Source organism: Vipera berus (genome assembly GCF_964194415.1).
Source record: "Vipera berus genome assembly, chromosome: 1".
NCBI classification, from domain to species: domain Eukaryota; kingdom Metazoa; phylum Chordata; class Lepidosauria; order Squamata; family Viperidae; genus Vipera; species Vipera berus.
In genome coordinates, this window is record NC_138202.1 from 178999808 (window position 1) to 179018150 (window position 18343).

At 35.6% G+C, this 18343-nt stretch overlaps 1 protein-coding gene across 2 annotated transcripts in view; it reads left to right on the forward strand.

Moving 5' to 3' along the window:
• ADAM23 (ADAM metallopeptidase domain 23) overlaps positions 1–18343 on the forward strand; it is a 77054-nt gene that overhangs the window by 16122 nt on the left and 42589 nt on the right. For both annotated transcript variants that reach the window (XM_081315254.1, XM_081315255.1), the window contains exons 5-11: positions 496–559; positions 5499–5581; positions 8117–8180; positions 12485–12557; positions 13666–13733; positions 15592–15657; positions 17323–17394. In XM_081315254.1, coding sequence (XP_081171380.1) covers positions 496–559; positions 5499–5581; positions 8117–8180; positions 12485–12557; positions 13666–13733; positions 15592–15657; positions 17323–17394 — 490 coding nt within the window. The remainder of the gene's footprint in view (positions 1–495; positions 560–5498; positions 5582–8116; positions 8181–12484; positions 12558–13665; positions 13734–15591; positions 15658–17322; positions 17395–18343) is intronic.

Sequence of the window (18343 nt, forward strand, 5' to 3'; positions counted from 1 at the left end):
AGTTATTGTTGTTATACAAACTGCCATTAAAGAAGCCACTGGTTGCCAGCCTACGTACTGAATTATGGGTTTAATGTTTTGTGAATTTTCTTGAGCAGTGCAAAAAAGAAATGTATGACACAAATGCTATTTATGTATAAAACTATTAGGTCCACTTTTTTGGTGGTGGAGGCATGCCTTTGAGGCAGTCTTAAAAACAAGTTTTCTAGGCAATGTTTTTGGGAGTGTTTTGCTTTTGTCTTCTAAGACTGAGAGAGAGGGACTGGTTCAAAATCATTCCAGCTGGCTTTGTGCCTAAAGCAGGACTAGAACTTACAGTCTCCATGTATTTAACCACTTAAACATAATAGGCAATATTTAAATTCAGATTTGCAGTAATAATACCTCATTAGGGCAATTACTCTTTGCTATTCTTTATTCACAATGAATAAAGTCACACTTGATCAGCTTTATATAGTAGATTATATGGACATTTTTTCCTTTGCTTCTTTGTAGTGACTTATTATCTGCTGATTATGTGGAAATTCATTACGAAGATGACAAACCACAATATTCAAAGGTACTGTGGTCATTTTTCTTGTGTTTGATAATATTAGCATATCTCATATATTTATTTTTTGTTAAAGTGTGCAATGTGCATTTTGTCTACTAATGTCTGTTGCAAGTTTAATCAGTTTTAATAAGATTAGTCTTTGAAATCAAAGCCTGCCTAGTTTAAAATATTGTATTGCTTGTGGTTGTTCAGTCACTAGTTGTATCTGATTCTTTATGACCGCATGGACCATAGCATGTCAGCGCCCCCCCCCCATCCTCCACTGTCTTCTGGAATCTGCCAAATTCATGCCCACTGTGACAATGACACTAACTAACCCTTTCATCCTTTGCTGTCCCCTTCTCCTTTAGCCTTCAATCTTTCCCAACCTCAGGATCTTTTCCAATTAGTCCTCTCTTCTCATTTTGACCTGACCTTGTTTGCATGGTCAAAATTGAGCAGAATTAGGTGTGTTACTAGAAGAAATGCTTCTGCCCTGTATCACTGGGGATGGAAAGATCAACCTTGTTGTAATTGGGGTGCCAAACTGTAAACTATTAAACATATTGCGCACGTTTGCCCATGACATGCGTTCTCTGGTTCCCTAGAAGACCTGCATGAAGCAATGCCAGAGGTGATCGCCTGGATAGCTGAATTGGACATCCAGTTATAAGGCCACTGTCTTACCCCCAAAGAAGTTTTACTTATAATTACATGGATTGTCTGTATATGCTATATATTTGAGCTTCAGCTTCAGTATCTTTTCTTCCAAAGAACAATCAGAGTTGATTCCCTTTGGGACTGACTGATTTGATCTCCTTCCAGTCCAACAGACTCATCATACACCCTAGAATTTCTCACGAACTGTATTGCTTAACTATTGTTTAATGTTTAAAAAACCAGAAAAACAGAAACTATCCAAAGGATTTAATGTGGAAAACAGGCAAAATGCTAAATATTATTAGTCCCATTCTGTTGCTTTAAATTCAGTTTGTTTCATCATTGCCAAACAGCTTATTATTCTGACAAGTAAAATAAATATTTTCCGTTATAAATAATGTGCTGGGCAAGTGCAAATTGTTAAATGGAAGTAAGTTTTGGAGAATTTTTAAGAGCTATATTATTATAGCTATCTTATCAGATATTAAACTGGGATACTTAAAATTAAATTTTACTGTGTTGCAGTAAAAGAGTACCTATATTATATTCACTTGATGTAATATTTATGTAATTTTTTAAAAGTTTTATCTTTGATCAAAACCAGTGCAGTTTTCTAATATTAGTCAACTATATACAAGTATTCATGGCTTGTGAAAAGTAAAGCTCCTTGCCTATCTTGCCGCATTATTGCCAGTTTCCTTTTTGGTCTGCATTTGAGTATAACTGGAACTGTGCCATCTTGAAGAAAAAGGGCCATTTTCCCTCAATCATCCATAATGGATAATAAATAAGCCTAGCTTTTTTATATATAATATGGGCTTATGAATGTGGACTTACTTGGATGTTATCTCTGACACAGAGACACAAACACACACACAAACACCCCTTGGTAAAATGAGGCAAATTTTGGTCTTTAATGTCTACTCTTTGGCTTCCGCCTCCATAAATAAACTGTGTCTGCATAGGACATGTTTTCTGATAACATAAATATTCATTCATACATTGAAGAAACTTGGATGTTAGATTTTATCTGTGCTGGTGGAAAAGAGGGTAGAGAAAATAGTTTTGAATTTTGCAATGTTCATTGGTTGTGGTAAATACTAATTGATGTACAGTTTCAAATATGGATAGTGGCTTATTTGGGAGTGTAATGTGTGGATTGGCTAGATATACTGTTAAAGGTTTTTATTGACAAGTAAGTATTGACAACTAAGTATTATCAACAGTATTTGAGACACAATTAGAGACTAAAAATCCACTAGAAATAATAAATGGGACATTTTTTTACACATAGCAGTAACAATCTAGATTTCTGTAAACAATTTTAGAGTTAGTCATTTGTAAATAGTGAAGGAAGCCTTTAGATTATATACTACTTTGCTGATATAATTACTAATGTTCTCAGGAGAAATCTTGAATTCATTATCCAGGAGATTAAATATAGGACACTTCTTCCATGTTTAGAGAATGGAATTTAATTTTGTTTTATGCAGTAAAAAGAGCTGCTGTTTGTACTTTTTATGAATATGCTGTGTAATGATTGAAACTGAGGTGAAAAGCCTTAGATTTTTTAAAAACATAAAATAAAAGGGAATAAGTGAAGTCCCTCATTCATAGTCCCCCTTAATGACCACTTTGGAATGTCCAAGTTAAGAGTGTGCAATGAATGGATTACAGGATCATGTGGTCAATCTTTTATTTAAATATTTTGTGTTTAATTCTGATCAAATGCTCAAACCAAAGTGCAGAGCAATAGAGATAGACTTGTGATTTAATTGATTATTTCTCAATTCTCTTGAAATCCAGTCAATTCTTTCTTATTTTGTTTTTCACTTCACAAAAATGTTATTTTTTTTACAAAATCATAAAATGTTGTACTTGTGCCTGCTTTTAAAAAAATCAACTCACGCATTCAAATTTAGATTTGATTATGACAACCCTAGGTGAAATTAGATAATTCAGTCTGTTAAATGTTCCACTAACCACTATAAATTGGAAACAGCCTATTTGATGCCCATTGGCACTGATATACTTGCAGAAAAGGAAGTTAGCATGCTTTGTAACTGAGCGCTTTGTAACTGAGCCTCATATTTATTTTAAGAATGCTTTTGGGTCATGGATTGGCGATACACAATTGTTTGCAATGCATTACTTTCAGAAAAGATAGAGCTGGGGGCATAGAGAGCATTTGGCAAAAGGTATACCACAGAAATAGGTGGTTATCAAGGTAGTTCTTTTTGTGTCTAGCCATAGTAAACTGTCCAGAGTTACTTGGAGCTGGATGGCATGTGCATTTAATAAATAATAAGACCTGACAATGGCTGAGAGCAGGAAAGTTGAAGAAACAGACAGAGGTGCTAATTCTGGGTGCTTAAGACCAAGCCTTAAGGACAAATGGACAAATGCATGCAAAGCCAGGATTGAGAAAACCACAACAGATGAGTACCACCTGTCCACTGAAGAAGCCATGGACTACCTCAGGGGTCTTCAAACTTGGCCCTTTTATGACTTGTGGACTTCAACTCTCAGAATTTCTCAGGCAGCATGCCTGGCAGAGGAATTCTGGGAGTTGAAGTCCACAAGTCATAAAAGGGCCACGTTTGAAGACCACTGGACTACCTAGTTAGTTGCTGCAAGAAGATTGTACAGACTGACAATAAGCAATGGCATGACAAAGTAGTAACAATGAGGCACTGGAATACCTGCAAAAAGTACCATTTGAATATCTTTGCAAGTAAGAACCTGTGGGATCACAAAATAGACAAAGTAATAGAAAACAAAGAAACTAAAGTTCTCTGGGACTTTGGAATTCAAACAGAGAAGCATCTACTGCATATCACCCAGACTTTACAATTGTGAAAAAGAAACACAAAAAAGTCTGGATAGTGGATGTTGCAGTAGCTAGAGAGAGTAGAATAAAAAAGAAAGAAGCTGAGAAAATCACAAAATATGATGACCTGCAAAGAGCAGTAGAACAGTCATGGGAAAAGAAAGCAAAGATAGACTAATAGTAATAGATGCTTTGGGTGCAATCCCAGAACATCTGAAACACCACCTGAATAGCATTGGCATTGACAAAATCACCATCAATCAATTGCAAAAGGTAGCTTCATTTGAAACACGTGATAACCTGCAACGATACCAGATTCTTGAAAGTACTCAATAGGTGGACTGTGTGGCCAACAGTATTACAATATTGTAATAGGATCAGAATTATATTGTTCATTAAAATAATAGTAGATAACTGGGGAATTATTTATGAGCAACTAGAAATCATTTTAAGAACTGAATTCTTAACAGTTTGTCATAATTCCGTGTCTGGTTGATAATAGGTCTGCTGATTGGGTAGTTCTTTCTTGAAAATTACACTTTTAATTTATTTAGTAAACTTTATTTTTGTAGTGTATACTAAAGCTGTACTAAATAAACATGCAAAGTTTTCATTTATGTTTTATTATGTTTTACTGTCATATACAGGCTTAAACTAGATGATAAGATAAGATAAGATAAGATAAGATAAGATAAGATAAGATAAGATAAGAATAAGATAATCTTTATTGTCATTTTTTACTGTGGGCACAACGGCACACATCAAAAATGAAATTTCGTTGCCTGCTCTCCAAGTGAAACACATACATGACACACACCTAAAACATACTATATACAACATATGTATAGACCCACATCCCTACATATACATAACAATAGAATATTGAATACTGTCCAACTTGAATATATAATGGAAGGAGGAAGCCTGAGAGTTCACAAGGTTAATGCTGTATGGAATGAAACTATGGTTGAATCTGGATGTTCAGCTACGGATACCACGAAGCCTCCTCCCAGAAGGTAACAAGGAAAACAGGTTGTGAAGAGGATTAGAACAATTAACCAGAGGTGGTGAATGCTCCAGAGGTGGTGAATGCTCCAACACTGGAGGTTTTTAAGAAGAGATTGGACAGCCATTTGCCTGAAATGGTATAAGGTTTCCTGCCTGAGCAGGGGGTTGGACTAGATGACCTCCAATGTCCCTTCCAACTTTATTATTATTATTATTAGTAGTAGTGTCCCAGATAATCTTACGGACCCTGTTCAAACAACGCTTCTGCGCTATGTCCTGGATGGACGGGAGGGAACTGCCAATGATCTTTTCGGCCATCCTCACCACTCTCTGCACCGCCTTCCTGTCTGAAGCAGTGATGCTTCCAAACCAGACTGTGATGCTCTCAATCGTCCATTATGCATTCTGATATGCATCGGCCCACTTAAAAAGTAATTATAAAAACAGAAGATTTTTGTTCATTTTCAGGGAGGGGAACACTGCTATTATCATGGAAGCATCAGAGGCATCCCAAAATCTAAAGCTGCTATTTCTACCTGTAATGGACTTCAGTAAGTATAATTACTAATAAATATCTCATTATTTTGATACTCTGTATCCTTTGTATTAGGCAGTTTTCCATAGACTCTGTTTTGGACTAGAGTACAGTGTACCAGCAATTAAAAATATGGCTTTTTCATCCCTTCCTCCCCATCATGGACACCTGCCCCTTTGGCAGAAAGCCTTTTTTCTGCATTAATCATCTTTTTTTTTCTAATGACCAGTGACCAGTTTAATTTGAGAACAGCTATTTGCTAATATGCAAATTTTAGGGAATTTATGGGAGGGGAAAAGCATTGTTGGTATAATTAAAAGATTAAGAGAAAAAGAAAGATATTACAGTGGAAGAAATGCTGATAAATGGAGAAAATGTTTGGGACCTCTGGCAAGACTTGTAGAAAGACTTGTTGAATGAGACTGTAATTTTATACAGGAAGGTATAAACCAACCCAGCTCTAATAAATATGCTTAATTAGATTTTGGCTGGCTCTCAGGCAACTGTGATAGTGAATTATTACTATCAGTTTTCTCAGCTATGTAGATAATTGAACAAATTAAAACATATTGAATGTTCAGTCTAGTGGTTTCCTTATAACAATGAGATCTGGGAGATATTTAGAGGATATTGGCAGTTTAGAATACAGTGCTCTGTCTATCATCTCTCTCTCTCTCTCCCCTATCTATCATTTATTTATATCTATCTTCAGTCACTCAGTCATTCAGTCTATCTATCTGTCTGTCTGTCTCTCATATTCTAGTTATTCTGTCATATTTCACTTCTGTGTAAACATTTTCCCATTTACTCATGTTCTCAACTCCACTTGCCCCATGGGGTTGTTGCTCAGTGAGTGAGTGCTATGCACAGAAAAGGTGGGCATAAGTCTAATAAATTAGGGCTGTGGTGGCTCACAGGGCTAGGATGCCCATCTCCTGCACACCTAGCAGTTTGAAAGCCTGCAAATGCAAGTAGATAAATAAGTACCACATTGGTAGGAAAATAAAAGGGACATGAAAGGAGTCACTTCAGGCGTCCCCTGGGAATGGTGATGTCACCGGCTAATCCCTTCCACCCAGAAACGCCTTGGTAGATGCTTCCTACCAAGTGTTAGAAGAGACTTAGCAATGGCAAGAGTTATCTTGGCCTCCTTATGTGCTACTAAATGTTACATAATAAAATTCTTCACTCTATCCTAAAAATGAAGAACTGTTAGGAGCTATTTACATATATTTCAATAGAAAATTATAATAAAAAGGTATATCAGTTTGTGTTTCAGTGTTACCATCTTTATAAGGAAAGAGCTTCTGCATATGAAATTTACCCTCTGGCTGTGCTGATGGTATAATAAATAATGTAAATGCTCACCAAAATTTACTGCTTTACTACAATGCTGCTTTGAAGTGTGCATTGCTATGGCCCAATTGTACGTTAGGTGAGATTTTCCTATATTCTGTTTCTAATGCTATATCAAGGATTTTTTTGCTTAAGCACCCATTGTTTAATCTTGTCAGGGCATGAATATCTCCCTTGAAAACCCCAGAATTAACCTTTCGCCAATTTGCTTATTTCCATCATTTCATGTCTTCTAATTGGACATTTTAGACATTTTTTTCCAAGGCAACTCATAGTAAATAAAAACCCCTAAGCAGTTTCTGCTGTCAATATTTTTTTTAAAAAAAGACAAAGACATAGAGAAGGTGAATAGAGCTAAAAGTTAAAGTGAGAACCAGAACAGAATGGAGAGAAATCGGTATACTGTAATTTCAGTCCAAGCCAAGCTGCTCTTCCTTTGGTAGTATTTATTCTTATTTGAGCAGCAATTGATATCTCTTCTTTCTTCATTGATGGATGAGTGATTAGTCCCTATCTATCTACCAAAGGCCCAGTCCTCCTGCCCCTATTTCTGAGTCCCTGAGCAACTGTCAAGAGGAACTAATGTGTAGGAAGTGGGGAAACAAGTTCCCTTTGGCCTTCCTTTTTGGCCAGATTAATTTCCTTCATATCCTGTTGCTCTTTTTCAGAAGGAGATGACAAGAACTGCAGTATTCATTCATCACCAACCAGTTGGTGCCTGTGTAATAAGTAGAACATAAAGGATTTCACAGATCAAAGAGACTCCGTGATGTATTCAGCAACCCAGCAAGCTGGTTGATTCTGCTTACAAATGCAGATTTATAGATAGAATATGTCTTAACTTCACGTTAGCATACAAACAAGTAAAATTGTAAATAGGATATTTGTCATATTGAATTCCTCTCTCATTATAAATCTAGGGCTGTGTGTGGATTTGATTTCAAAATGGTTCCACATGTTGTTTTGGAACTGTTTGAAATAATGCACAACCATACTGGCATTCATCAGTCTCTCATGCACATCTTCAAACGTGCTTTATCATTCCTAATAACAGAATAAACAATTTGTCACAATGTTTTATATTTTGTGTGGAATACATGAATATATAGACTGGAAATGTGTGGGAGTTACTACAAATATATACTCCCATTTGCTTAATATTAAAGTATTTAAAATGTGTTTTCTCATATTCTAGTGGCATGTTTGAAGACAATACTTATGTCTACCTGATAGAACCTTTGGAGTTAACTCACAGCACGGTATGTTAATATTTACCCACCTAGATCTCGCTTTGATTTGCTGTAAAAGAAGCAAATCCTAACCAATATAAATTAAATGGCATTATTATTCAATCTGAAATATCATCTATAACACTGAATTTGAATGAATATTTTTACTAGCTTTTTGTACCCTGTGTTTGATATATTTTGTAATTTCTTATAAACATAACTAGAGCTGGATATGTTACTTAAATGAGGTTAACCTGAATAATAATGACGTAATATTCAGGTAAGCTCAGTGCCATGTAAATTATTTGGGTTGTGGGCATGAAATCTGAGGACAAACTTATCAAAGCTACAGAGTTTTTATTTTATTTATTTTATCAATTGTTATGGCCACCCAACTCTGGGTAGCTGACATTTTGAAAACAAAAAGCAAAAATAACCAACAAGAATAAAAGCAACAAAAGACAGAGTAGAACTGAGGCCAAACCATACTCACATTCATAAATCATTGCAAGACAGGCTGATCCAATGCACTGGAGCACAGCCTCTGGAACACAGCCAGGTTTTCAAAGGTGTATAAAAAGCCAATGAGCCAGACCGTCTACTGTTCCAAAGTGCAGGCAAAGTGAGAGAGAAGGCACGCCTCCTGGGTTCCCCCAGATGACATTGGGGAACCTGAAGCATGCCCACTCTTTCAGGGGCAGAAAGATGATAAGCAGTTCACAAATAAAGCCATAACAAGAGAGTGGATTGCATAAGCTGATATATTTAACTAGTTTATTTCTGTATAAAATATATATGTTTTATGGTTGAGTTGAATATAGCATTTCTGTGAGGTCTTTCTGGATTTTAATGGGCCATGTAACTTCTTTTCATGCTTGGTCTTGGGATAGAATCCTGACTAGGAGTTGAAAATTAAGGCCAAAGTTAACATAAGCAGGTACAATCTCATAGGGTCCTCAAATCAGTTTTTTTCATCCTCAGAGTCTCCAGGAATATTTCCAAATCCTAATTTTCCCATTGCTTTCAGCAAATAATAGTAAAATGAAATATGACATGAAAATGGCTTCTTTGAGGCTTATGCATTAAAAATAAAATTAATTGAGCTTGTTCAATTAATTCTCTATTTTGGTTTGATGTCTATTTTGGTTTGATGATAATAATTAATATAGTGTAATGAAGATATTAAATATGTGACTATACTTTATAACGATGTACCACAAATTTGTAATATGTCGGTAGAGGAAATACCGACAGGAGGAATAGCAGGAAAATCAGTGTTGGAAAGGTAGGATGATTCCAAACTTATAATTCTGGATTAAAGCTATGAGCTCACTTTTAACTAAGAACTAGCAATGTGTTGTCATAATAGAAGTTTGATTAATATTATTTTGTGCGGTCAACTTTTCATGATGTATTTAAAAATTTGGTTGAAGTATTTTTCCCCCTTTATGTATTCAGTGTGGTCCTTCCTTCCTTCCTTCCTTCCTTCCTTCCTTCCTTCCTTCCTTCCTTCCTTCCTTCCTTCCTTCCTTCCTTCCGATTTATTGTGTAAAAGGAAAAAAACTGTTAAAAGACATGAATAGTATTACACTATCAATGGATTTTGCTGATTTTTTGTAATAAAATATCTCACTTTCAAAAAAGGAACAAAAAGACAACTTAGGAACTTAAATAGCAACTGCAGCTTAACCTTTTTAACTTATTAGAAAATGAAGACCATAAATTAGTGAGCACCAACTATTCAAGATTTAGAATTGAAGAATACATGTATGAAAGGGGGAAAGAGAGCAATGACAGAGGCTGGAAGGAAGCTATAATTTATAGTAATTTTGCTCAAAATAGAAAATGGGTTTAAAGTTATATTTAGTGAACAGTTTGAGCAAAAAAAGGGAGATCATCTCCTTTTAATTTTTATTTCCAGAGGCACGATGGATCATGTGCAACAAGGAACATGTTTCCTTTAAGATTTCAGAGATAATATCTCTCTATGCTGTACTCTTTGAAAAGAACCAGCTCCTTCTGACATCCTGTTGGATAGTCAGAAAAGAAGGTGACATGCCAGAGCATTGGTGGAATTGGCAGCCCCTATCTTGGTTGGCTATGAACTTAGCCTTTGTTTATTGTGAAGGAAGCGTTTGGTAAGGTGAATCTAAAGTAAAGCGACTGTTCATTGGCAATTTTGATGGGACTCTTTCTGGAGAAGTAGGTGTTTCTTTCTTTTTCTCCACCTGGGAAAATAATTTCCTAATTTTTGCTTGAGATAATTTAGAGAATTGCAGAATAATAAACAATAAACCTTTATTGTCAAAGTACAACATGTATACATTGAGATTATCTGAGCCTCCCCCCCCGTGCTCCCTCCCTGCCACAGTAAATAATCTTGACCTCCTCCTCCTAGACTTCTTGCAATCTTTCTAGAGATGTGTTCTAGTTCCAAAAATAATAGCAGATGCTAAAAATAACACTGCTTTTAAGAGCATCAAGGTAAGCTTTCACTATGTTTTTCTTTAGTTATATAGAATATAGAAGCTTTTTCACTAATGGAGGTTTTTCCCATGGGGTGGATGCATGACATAAGCAGGGTTTTTTCCTCTCATCACATATTATGCCATGTTGGTAGCCTATGGATTATTACAGGATGCTATGCTTATCTTTCTAGGACAGGGGTGTCAAACTCAGGGGTGTCAAACTCGATCTTCGCTCCTTTCGCCGCGATCTGAAAACATACTTGTTCGAGCAAGCCGGCCTGGCCTGAGGGGGGATTGGTGGGGTCTTTTTACTATTTTTATTGGGGTTTTCACCATGTATTAACTGTATTTTTTAATCGGGCATGTATTTAATTATCTTTTATTTTTTGTAAATCTCTGTGTTTTATTCTTGCCCTGTACACCGCCCTGAGTCCTCTGGGAGAAGGGCGGTATAGAAATATTAATAAATTAAATTAAATTAAATTAATTGAGGGCCGTATCAGCATTGCAGTTGCCCTCAGGGGGCCGGGTGGGCGTGGCCTGGGTGAGCGTGGCCTACTGGGTGGGCGTGGCTAGAGTGCGTATGGCCTACTGGGTGGGCGTGGCCAGCTGTACATGGTTCACATCAAGGGTGCCTATGGGGGCCTGGGCAGGAGTGGGACAGATCTGAGGGTCTCTGGCAGGAGGAGGATCTCTGGGCGAGGGCCAAGGCAGTGGGGGCCGTTCCCTCACTGTTTCCAGGATGGCTTCGTGGGCCACATGAAACCACTTCACGGGCCGCATCCGGCCCCCGGGCCTTGTGTTTGACATGTCTGTTCTAGGAGAAAGAAGAATAAAGAAGACTGCAGGAAAAACTTTTATTAAAAGAGTGTTTTAATACATTTGATGGCAAAGGATCGCATACATTGATAATTAGGGCGTTATCATTGTATATCTAAATAACAACTTCAGTATTCCAAGTGCTGGTATATATGTGGCCAGAACACCTGTAGGAAAGATGTACAAGGCTGCTTTATAGAATTCCAAAGGTTCTCAGAGGTTTTCCTTCAACAGCCCCATTACAGCCATTTCCTTGTTACTGAATGTTAATAGATTGTTAGACATAAAGGATGTTTCATTACTTGAACTAGGTAACATCATCAATGCATCTTCAAGAAAACAACCAAGCTCAGAGAGCATCAAGGACCCCTCATGTCAACCCTGAGCTACAAATATTCTCATTGCTAAAGAATTAAATATGGAAAACTAAGTTTAAGTCATGGAATTATAGTTTTAAGTTCCAATTGGAATTGAGTTAGATTCCGCTTTCTACCTTTATATAATTGTAAAATAGATCAGGGGAAATATTAGAAGGCTGAGGACTCCTTCCAAAACAACCAACAAAAACTCAGTAGAAAATATGGTCAGGGCCCAGCCAAATAATATCTAACCAGTAGGAGAAGGAAAGGAGGACCAGCAAGGTAATAAAGGGAGTTCAGTCCAGTTGCATTCCTAGTGAACATCCAAAGAGAAATATTCCACAGTTCAATTAGTATCATTCAAAAATACAATTTCAGGTTTCTATACATGCTAAGTTCTGTAGCCGGTATTATATACATAAAGAGATTAAACTGAACACACACAAACACATACCCCACTCACCCACTCATGGATAAGCCAAGAAGTTTAGGTTCCAAAATACATCCTGAGTTTAGCCATGGATAGGCTTATCCATTATATTTTATCTGTCCTATCTTCTATATCTGTCTACCACCCATCAATTTATCTGTCTGTCTACCCATCTAGGTGAAAATACTCTATCATGCTTAAATTTATATCACCAATACAATATTCTATTTGTTTCCCCCCCCCCTTTTTCTTCTTCAGAGCAGTACAGGTAGACTACATGTCATTCGGAGAACATTTGGATCAAATGCCTTCAGTCAGTTGGAAGATCTTGGTATGACATAACTGTACTTTAATACGTTTTGTTACTAAAACTATATAAACTCTGTAAATTTGTAAATAATTTTAATGGCACTTCTACCAGAAGAATGATCAGTATAGTTAACAGAAATTTACATAGTAGTATGTCATGATATAACAGAAACATTCTCAGTTTACATGTGGAATTAAACAATCAGTGTAATTATTGTTGCTAGCAGCCACTTTTCTAGATACATAGTTCTTTATGATAAGCTGATAATGTAATTGTTAGAAAGCTCTTTACACTTTACTTGTATGGGCAACTTATACCATGATGTGATAGATTAACTCTCTTTGGAATTGTCCTCTATAGAATGAAATACAATGAGCAAACTCTACATATATCATACTGAGTCTTGAAATCTTTTTATTGAAGAACAGTGAGGAGTTGGTTCATAATTGATACTGACATCATTCTTTTGTAAGATTAGATTGCAAAACACTATACATAGCACATTTTCCAAATAATAACATATCTAGTAAGGTATACATAAAATTGGCCTTATATTTTCCTTTGGTAATGCCAGCTGTCCAACTGCTCCCATATTTTGGAGCAACTGTAATTTATATGCAACCTTCACAGTAATCCCTATCTTTACAGTGAAATTCTTCTTTTTACAAGAAAGGGAATAGTTAACTTAGCAACTTATAGTCATCATTACATGTTGCTGGTAACTGCTTTCACTGGAATATGCAGGAGGTTTGAAATCTGGCCACAGCATACTGCCCCCTGGTGGTACCTGCAGAGCTGCTGCTCACACCCCATACATAACAATGATTATATGTAGGACAAATACAAGTCATCAGAGATAGGATTGGCACTGGGAATAATTTGAATAATAGTTTATCGTGCCATCATTATCAACTCAGTCATTTGGAGACAGACTTTAATTTGAGTGAATAAAGTTGAGGACTGAATGCTAAACTGGATTTAAAGTAGCTTGAACTTGTTGGCTAAAACTAGCAGATCTAAAACAAAGGAAAGGTTTACCAATAAAAGGGGAAACGGCCAATATGTTTTATTTGACAAAGGTACAGTTGCTGTGTGTTAAAACAGAAAATTCTTTGCTATCAATCTCTAGATACGGATTCCACATCTGATTGGTCCTTCCTGTCTGAGTTGCAGTGGCTAAGAAGGAGAAGAAGGGCTGTGAGTGTTACGACGTCAGTAATACTGCATCAAATACAAGATCTCTTTGCTTTTAAAAGACATGGGAAAACATGTAAAATGTAGTACTGTGTTAGACCTCAGCTTTCATGCTGAAGTGATTTTGTACTGCAGGAGATCATTTAAATTTACCTCACAATTGTTTTCATTTTAAACAGCAAATTGGTGAAACTGAGATAAATATAAATAATTGAACAAACAGCAGGTACATACATAGGTAGGTAGATAGTAGGTAAGTAGATAAAATTACTCAGTTACTTACTGACTGAGTAAAAAAGAGACACTCTTAATGTTTATGGCACTATTTAATCCTATACACTTTTAGAGGGGCAAAGACAATCTGTAGGAATGATGGGGGAGGGAAGTACCATGAATTATGTTGAAGAATATGGAGTGCTTACAAGAGATAATTACAATTTATGAAAAAATTACATTTTTAAAAAAGATTATATAATATGAATTTTATTTTCATGGAAATGTTATATATAATCATCTACAATTATTTTTCAAGACTGGGGTAAACGTAATTTGTGATTGAATTAGCTGAGCTAAATGATAAAACGTTTCTGTTTATATGATAACGATTTAAATCCCAATAAAACATAAACCTTTTTGAACAAAATTAATATATAGAATTAATATATAGAAAAAATGATCTCCAAATCAAATCTCCAAACACTGTCTTTCAAAGAATGGGTGTTTTGAATTCTTATGAATGTGAATAGATTGTTATACACAGTCCATTTCTGCAACTGGTAAGAAGTTCAAGACAACTTGGCTTTCTTTCCATTAATAAGAAATCGTACATAACCTTTTTGGGAAGCCAACAAATTGCATATAGTTCTACCTATATATTTTGTTAATTTTGTACAATATGGACTTTGAATTGCTCAGAGAGGAACAAATCAGAATTTGAAAATATGTTATTTATTTATTATTAATTGTATATCTCATCTTTACTTGACCATAACTCAGAGTCATATACACTGAATTCCCAGGTTGTTTTTGATTAGACTCAGTTATGTTTAGTTTCAGGAAATTAACTGCATCATATGCTTTCATATCACACCCTATGACAATGTAAAAACTTCACTTAAAAGTGAATTGATTAACTATTAGCAGAAAAAGGTTCATGCAACACTAAAGATGCAAAAATATGCCAGATTCTATACAGGTACCACAATATGGGATAATTATGCTTGTCCCAGTCTTTGTTCATGTCCTAATTGCATAAGGTGTATGTTATATAAGCTGACCCTTCTTGAACATATGTGTGCAGTAATGACAAAACATACAAAGTTTCACTGTGTCAGACCATGGTTCTATTTAGTCGGTATGCAGAGGATTCTTCATCCTTCATAGCTATTCATCATCTGCACCTGTAGAGGAAGTAGCTTTCATATGCATTGGGGCGGGGGGACGTTATGCTTTTTTCTAAAGTTAAAAACCCTTGTATGTGATAGCAATTTAGTTTTTCAAAGCATCTTTATCACACTCATTGGCCTTAATGGAATTTCCAGCCAACATGACAGGACTGATTTTAACCTATCATCTAAAGTAATGGCAAACCTTTTAAAAATATTATTTTTACAATTAAAATAAAAGTTGTAGAAAAGAATAAAAAACAACTATATCTCTGGCTAGAAAAATGGACTTTTGTATCCACAAAGAATTTGCTCCTGTTTTCATTTTGAAAAAGACTAGATATTCCCCAGTTGAATTAAAACAATATCATTTGCTCTTAGGCTTTGGTAAAACAGACATAAGACAGTGTGAGTTATCATGACAAACACTAAAACAACCTTTTTAAAATCTTAACTATTCTTTTTATAATTTACAGGCAGTGCGTGGCATCTTTGAAGAAATGAAATACCTGGAACTCATGATTGTTAATGACCATAAAATGGTAAGTTGATTCTATTATTTCTATTCTTCTTTTTTATAAAAGTTGATTGTGGAAAGTGCATACATTTTAATGATAATATAGATAATTGTACTTTTGAATAAAGTCTGTGAATTAAGGAATGTGTACTGGAAAATTCTTGGAATAAGACTAGATTATGGATATCATTAACAGTCAGGCTTGGATTACTTGATACCTCCATATCCATTGTTATTTCTGGAAGTGCATCTGGGAAAGAACATAGAGTTGATTTATTTTTGTTCATTTAGTTGTCTTTCTCAAGGCTTGGTTCAACATTACATCTGCCATGCAATTAAAATTATGAGGGGGCTAGAAGGAGCACAGTCATTTTCTTTGCCTCCTCTGTCCCATCCTGCACGGCCTGTCTCCATATCTCTGAGGGTTTCGGGAGTTCAAAATGAGTATACCTTTCATGCAAGGGCCAGCCCTACCAGTAAACAGTGTGATACCTCATGTGGAGCCAGTGCGTATAGCAGAGATTCTCTGTCTTGATAACTACTTCTCAAATGTCTCAAAATGCTGGTATTAAAGCGGTATTGAGTTGAACCTGAGTTGATAAGATACTGAGATATGAATCAGGAAGTGCCTGATTACATTTTGTTTGCCAATTATTCTGGGCAAGAAATCTCATTTTCAGCCTCAGGTTTCCATCTGCAATATGAGAATAATAATACTGATTATAAAAATTCTGTCAGGATTGCTGCAGTGTTTTTCTCTGAGGTCAGAAATTTGATAATATTTGTACATGATGTTTGAAATTCATCATGTTTGCTCATAATCTGAGAGTACAATGTTTGGAGAGTTATGTTCTGGAATTTTTGAACTCTTTTGTCCAAAGATTAATAAAATATATTTCCAGATGAGGAACTGCTCTTTTCATTTGTTGTGTCCCAATGATTTGGCACATTTCATCAAGGAGTTTTAAAATAAAACTTTGAGGTGTAAACCCTTCACTACATAGAGTTTTAAATATGCCGAGAGAGCTAGTTTGGTGCAGTGGTTAAAAGCTCTGGGCTAGAAACCTGGAGAATCTTAAGTTCCAGTCCTGTTTTAGGCACGGGACCAGTGGGGGGTGGGGAACATTGGGCTAATCATTTTCGGCACTAGGAAGAAGATACTGGCAAAGCCATGTTCCAAATGCTGCCAACAAAATTGCATTGATTATTTAGATAGTTTCCAGGAGTCAAGACTGACCCAAAGGCACTATATAAAAATAAGCTGATAATAAGTAATTAATGTTAACAGGCTTCATTTATAAGAAAAGTTTATTTATGTTTGTGAATAAAACTTTAATAGTAAACTTTCTGTAAGATACCCAGATATCTACTTTTCTTTCTGGACTATTATGGCAGATCTAAAGACAACTAAGCACAGTCTTCTTCATAGAACATTTTATACTTGAAATAAAAAATGCATTGAGTTATTTGCCACAGAAGAAGGTTTGCAATCAAAAGTTTGAATTATAAGGGAAAGTTATTGCAAATTAATGTTTTATACTATTGTTTGAGCAATTGACCTTTATCAATACAATGCAAAAATGTTCAAAGAGAAATATTAGTGGGATTGCTTCTCTTTTTGGCATTGCCAGGAAGCAGTGAAGTATAATCAATGTTTTGATTGGATTATGACTTAACATTTTTCTTCTAGTTCAGAAAGCATCGTTCATCCCATAGTAATACGAATAACTTTGCAAAATCGGTGGTAAATCTCGTGGATGCTGTAAGTATTGCCATAGTCAATAAAATTAATAATACTGTATTCAATTTTGACTAGGAGAAGTGGAATCAATAGGGAATGATAAACTGAAAAGGCAACCATTTGTCCCATAATTCTTTTATATTAAGAACAAGAACAGGTTTACATGAATAGCAGACTTGACTGTCTAAATCCCAATTTTTATATTATGCAAAATAAATACCAAAGTTTGAAGAACTACAAAAAAATCTTTGAAAAAAAAATCCTTATTATAGTGTAGCAAGGGGGGGGCAAATGACATTGCCTAAGTCATGATGTCATCATGCAAAGGACATAAATTGTATAATTTGTGTCATGTCTTGACATCCATGATGTAATCAGGGCTTCAACCAGATGTCTGTGCTACCAGCTACACACATGTACTAACAGGAAATGAACCCTTGAGCCTAGAAAGAAACATTCAATGTCCTCTGAGAATGCAGAGGACACAAATTCATGATTTGAGTTTCATGGAAGGTATTCTTTCTTTTGGGAGGCTACAGAATCACAGTTTCCTGTAATGCTATCCTGTGTAGCACCTTGCACTTGAAAGCTGCTGAAAATGAATAAATAAATCTTGCAATGCTTTGAAAAGGAAAAGACAGAATGCCAAGAAGACCCTATCAACAAACTCTTTGAAAAAACTGCCTTACAGTGCAGGCAGCTATAGTTGCCCCTTCCACACAAGCTTTCTTTAGAGTTTGAAAAATGCAGTGTATTGAATAAGCTGTCTCACAATGGTACATATTTTTCTTCCAGTGCTAAAAACACTTCAGTTCTTTGTGCAGTTAAAGACTATCCAGATAAAAAAATAGAATTATTTTATGCATGTCCATTGTGCCCATAGTAGTCCTATTATGAATTGGGCCTGACAGAATGAAGGTAGGGACAATTCTTTGAAAAATGAAACTGAGGATTATTTGTTTAAACAGAA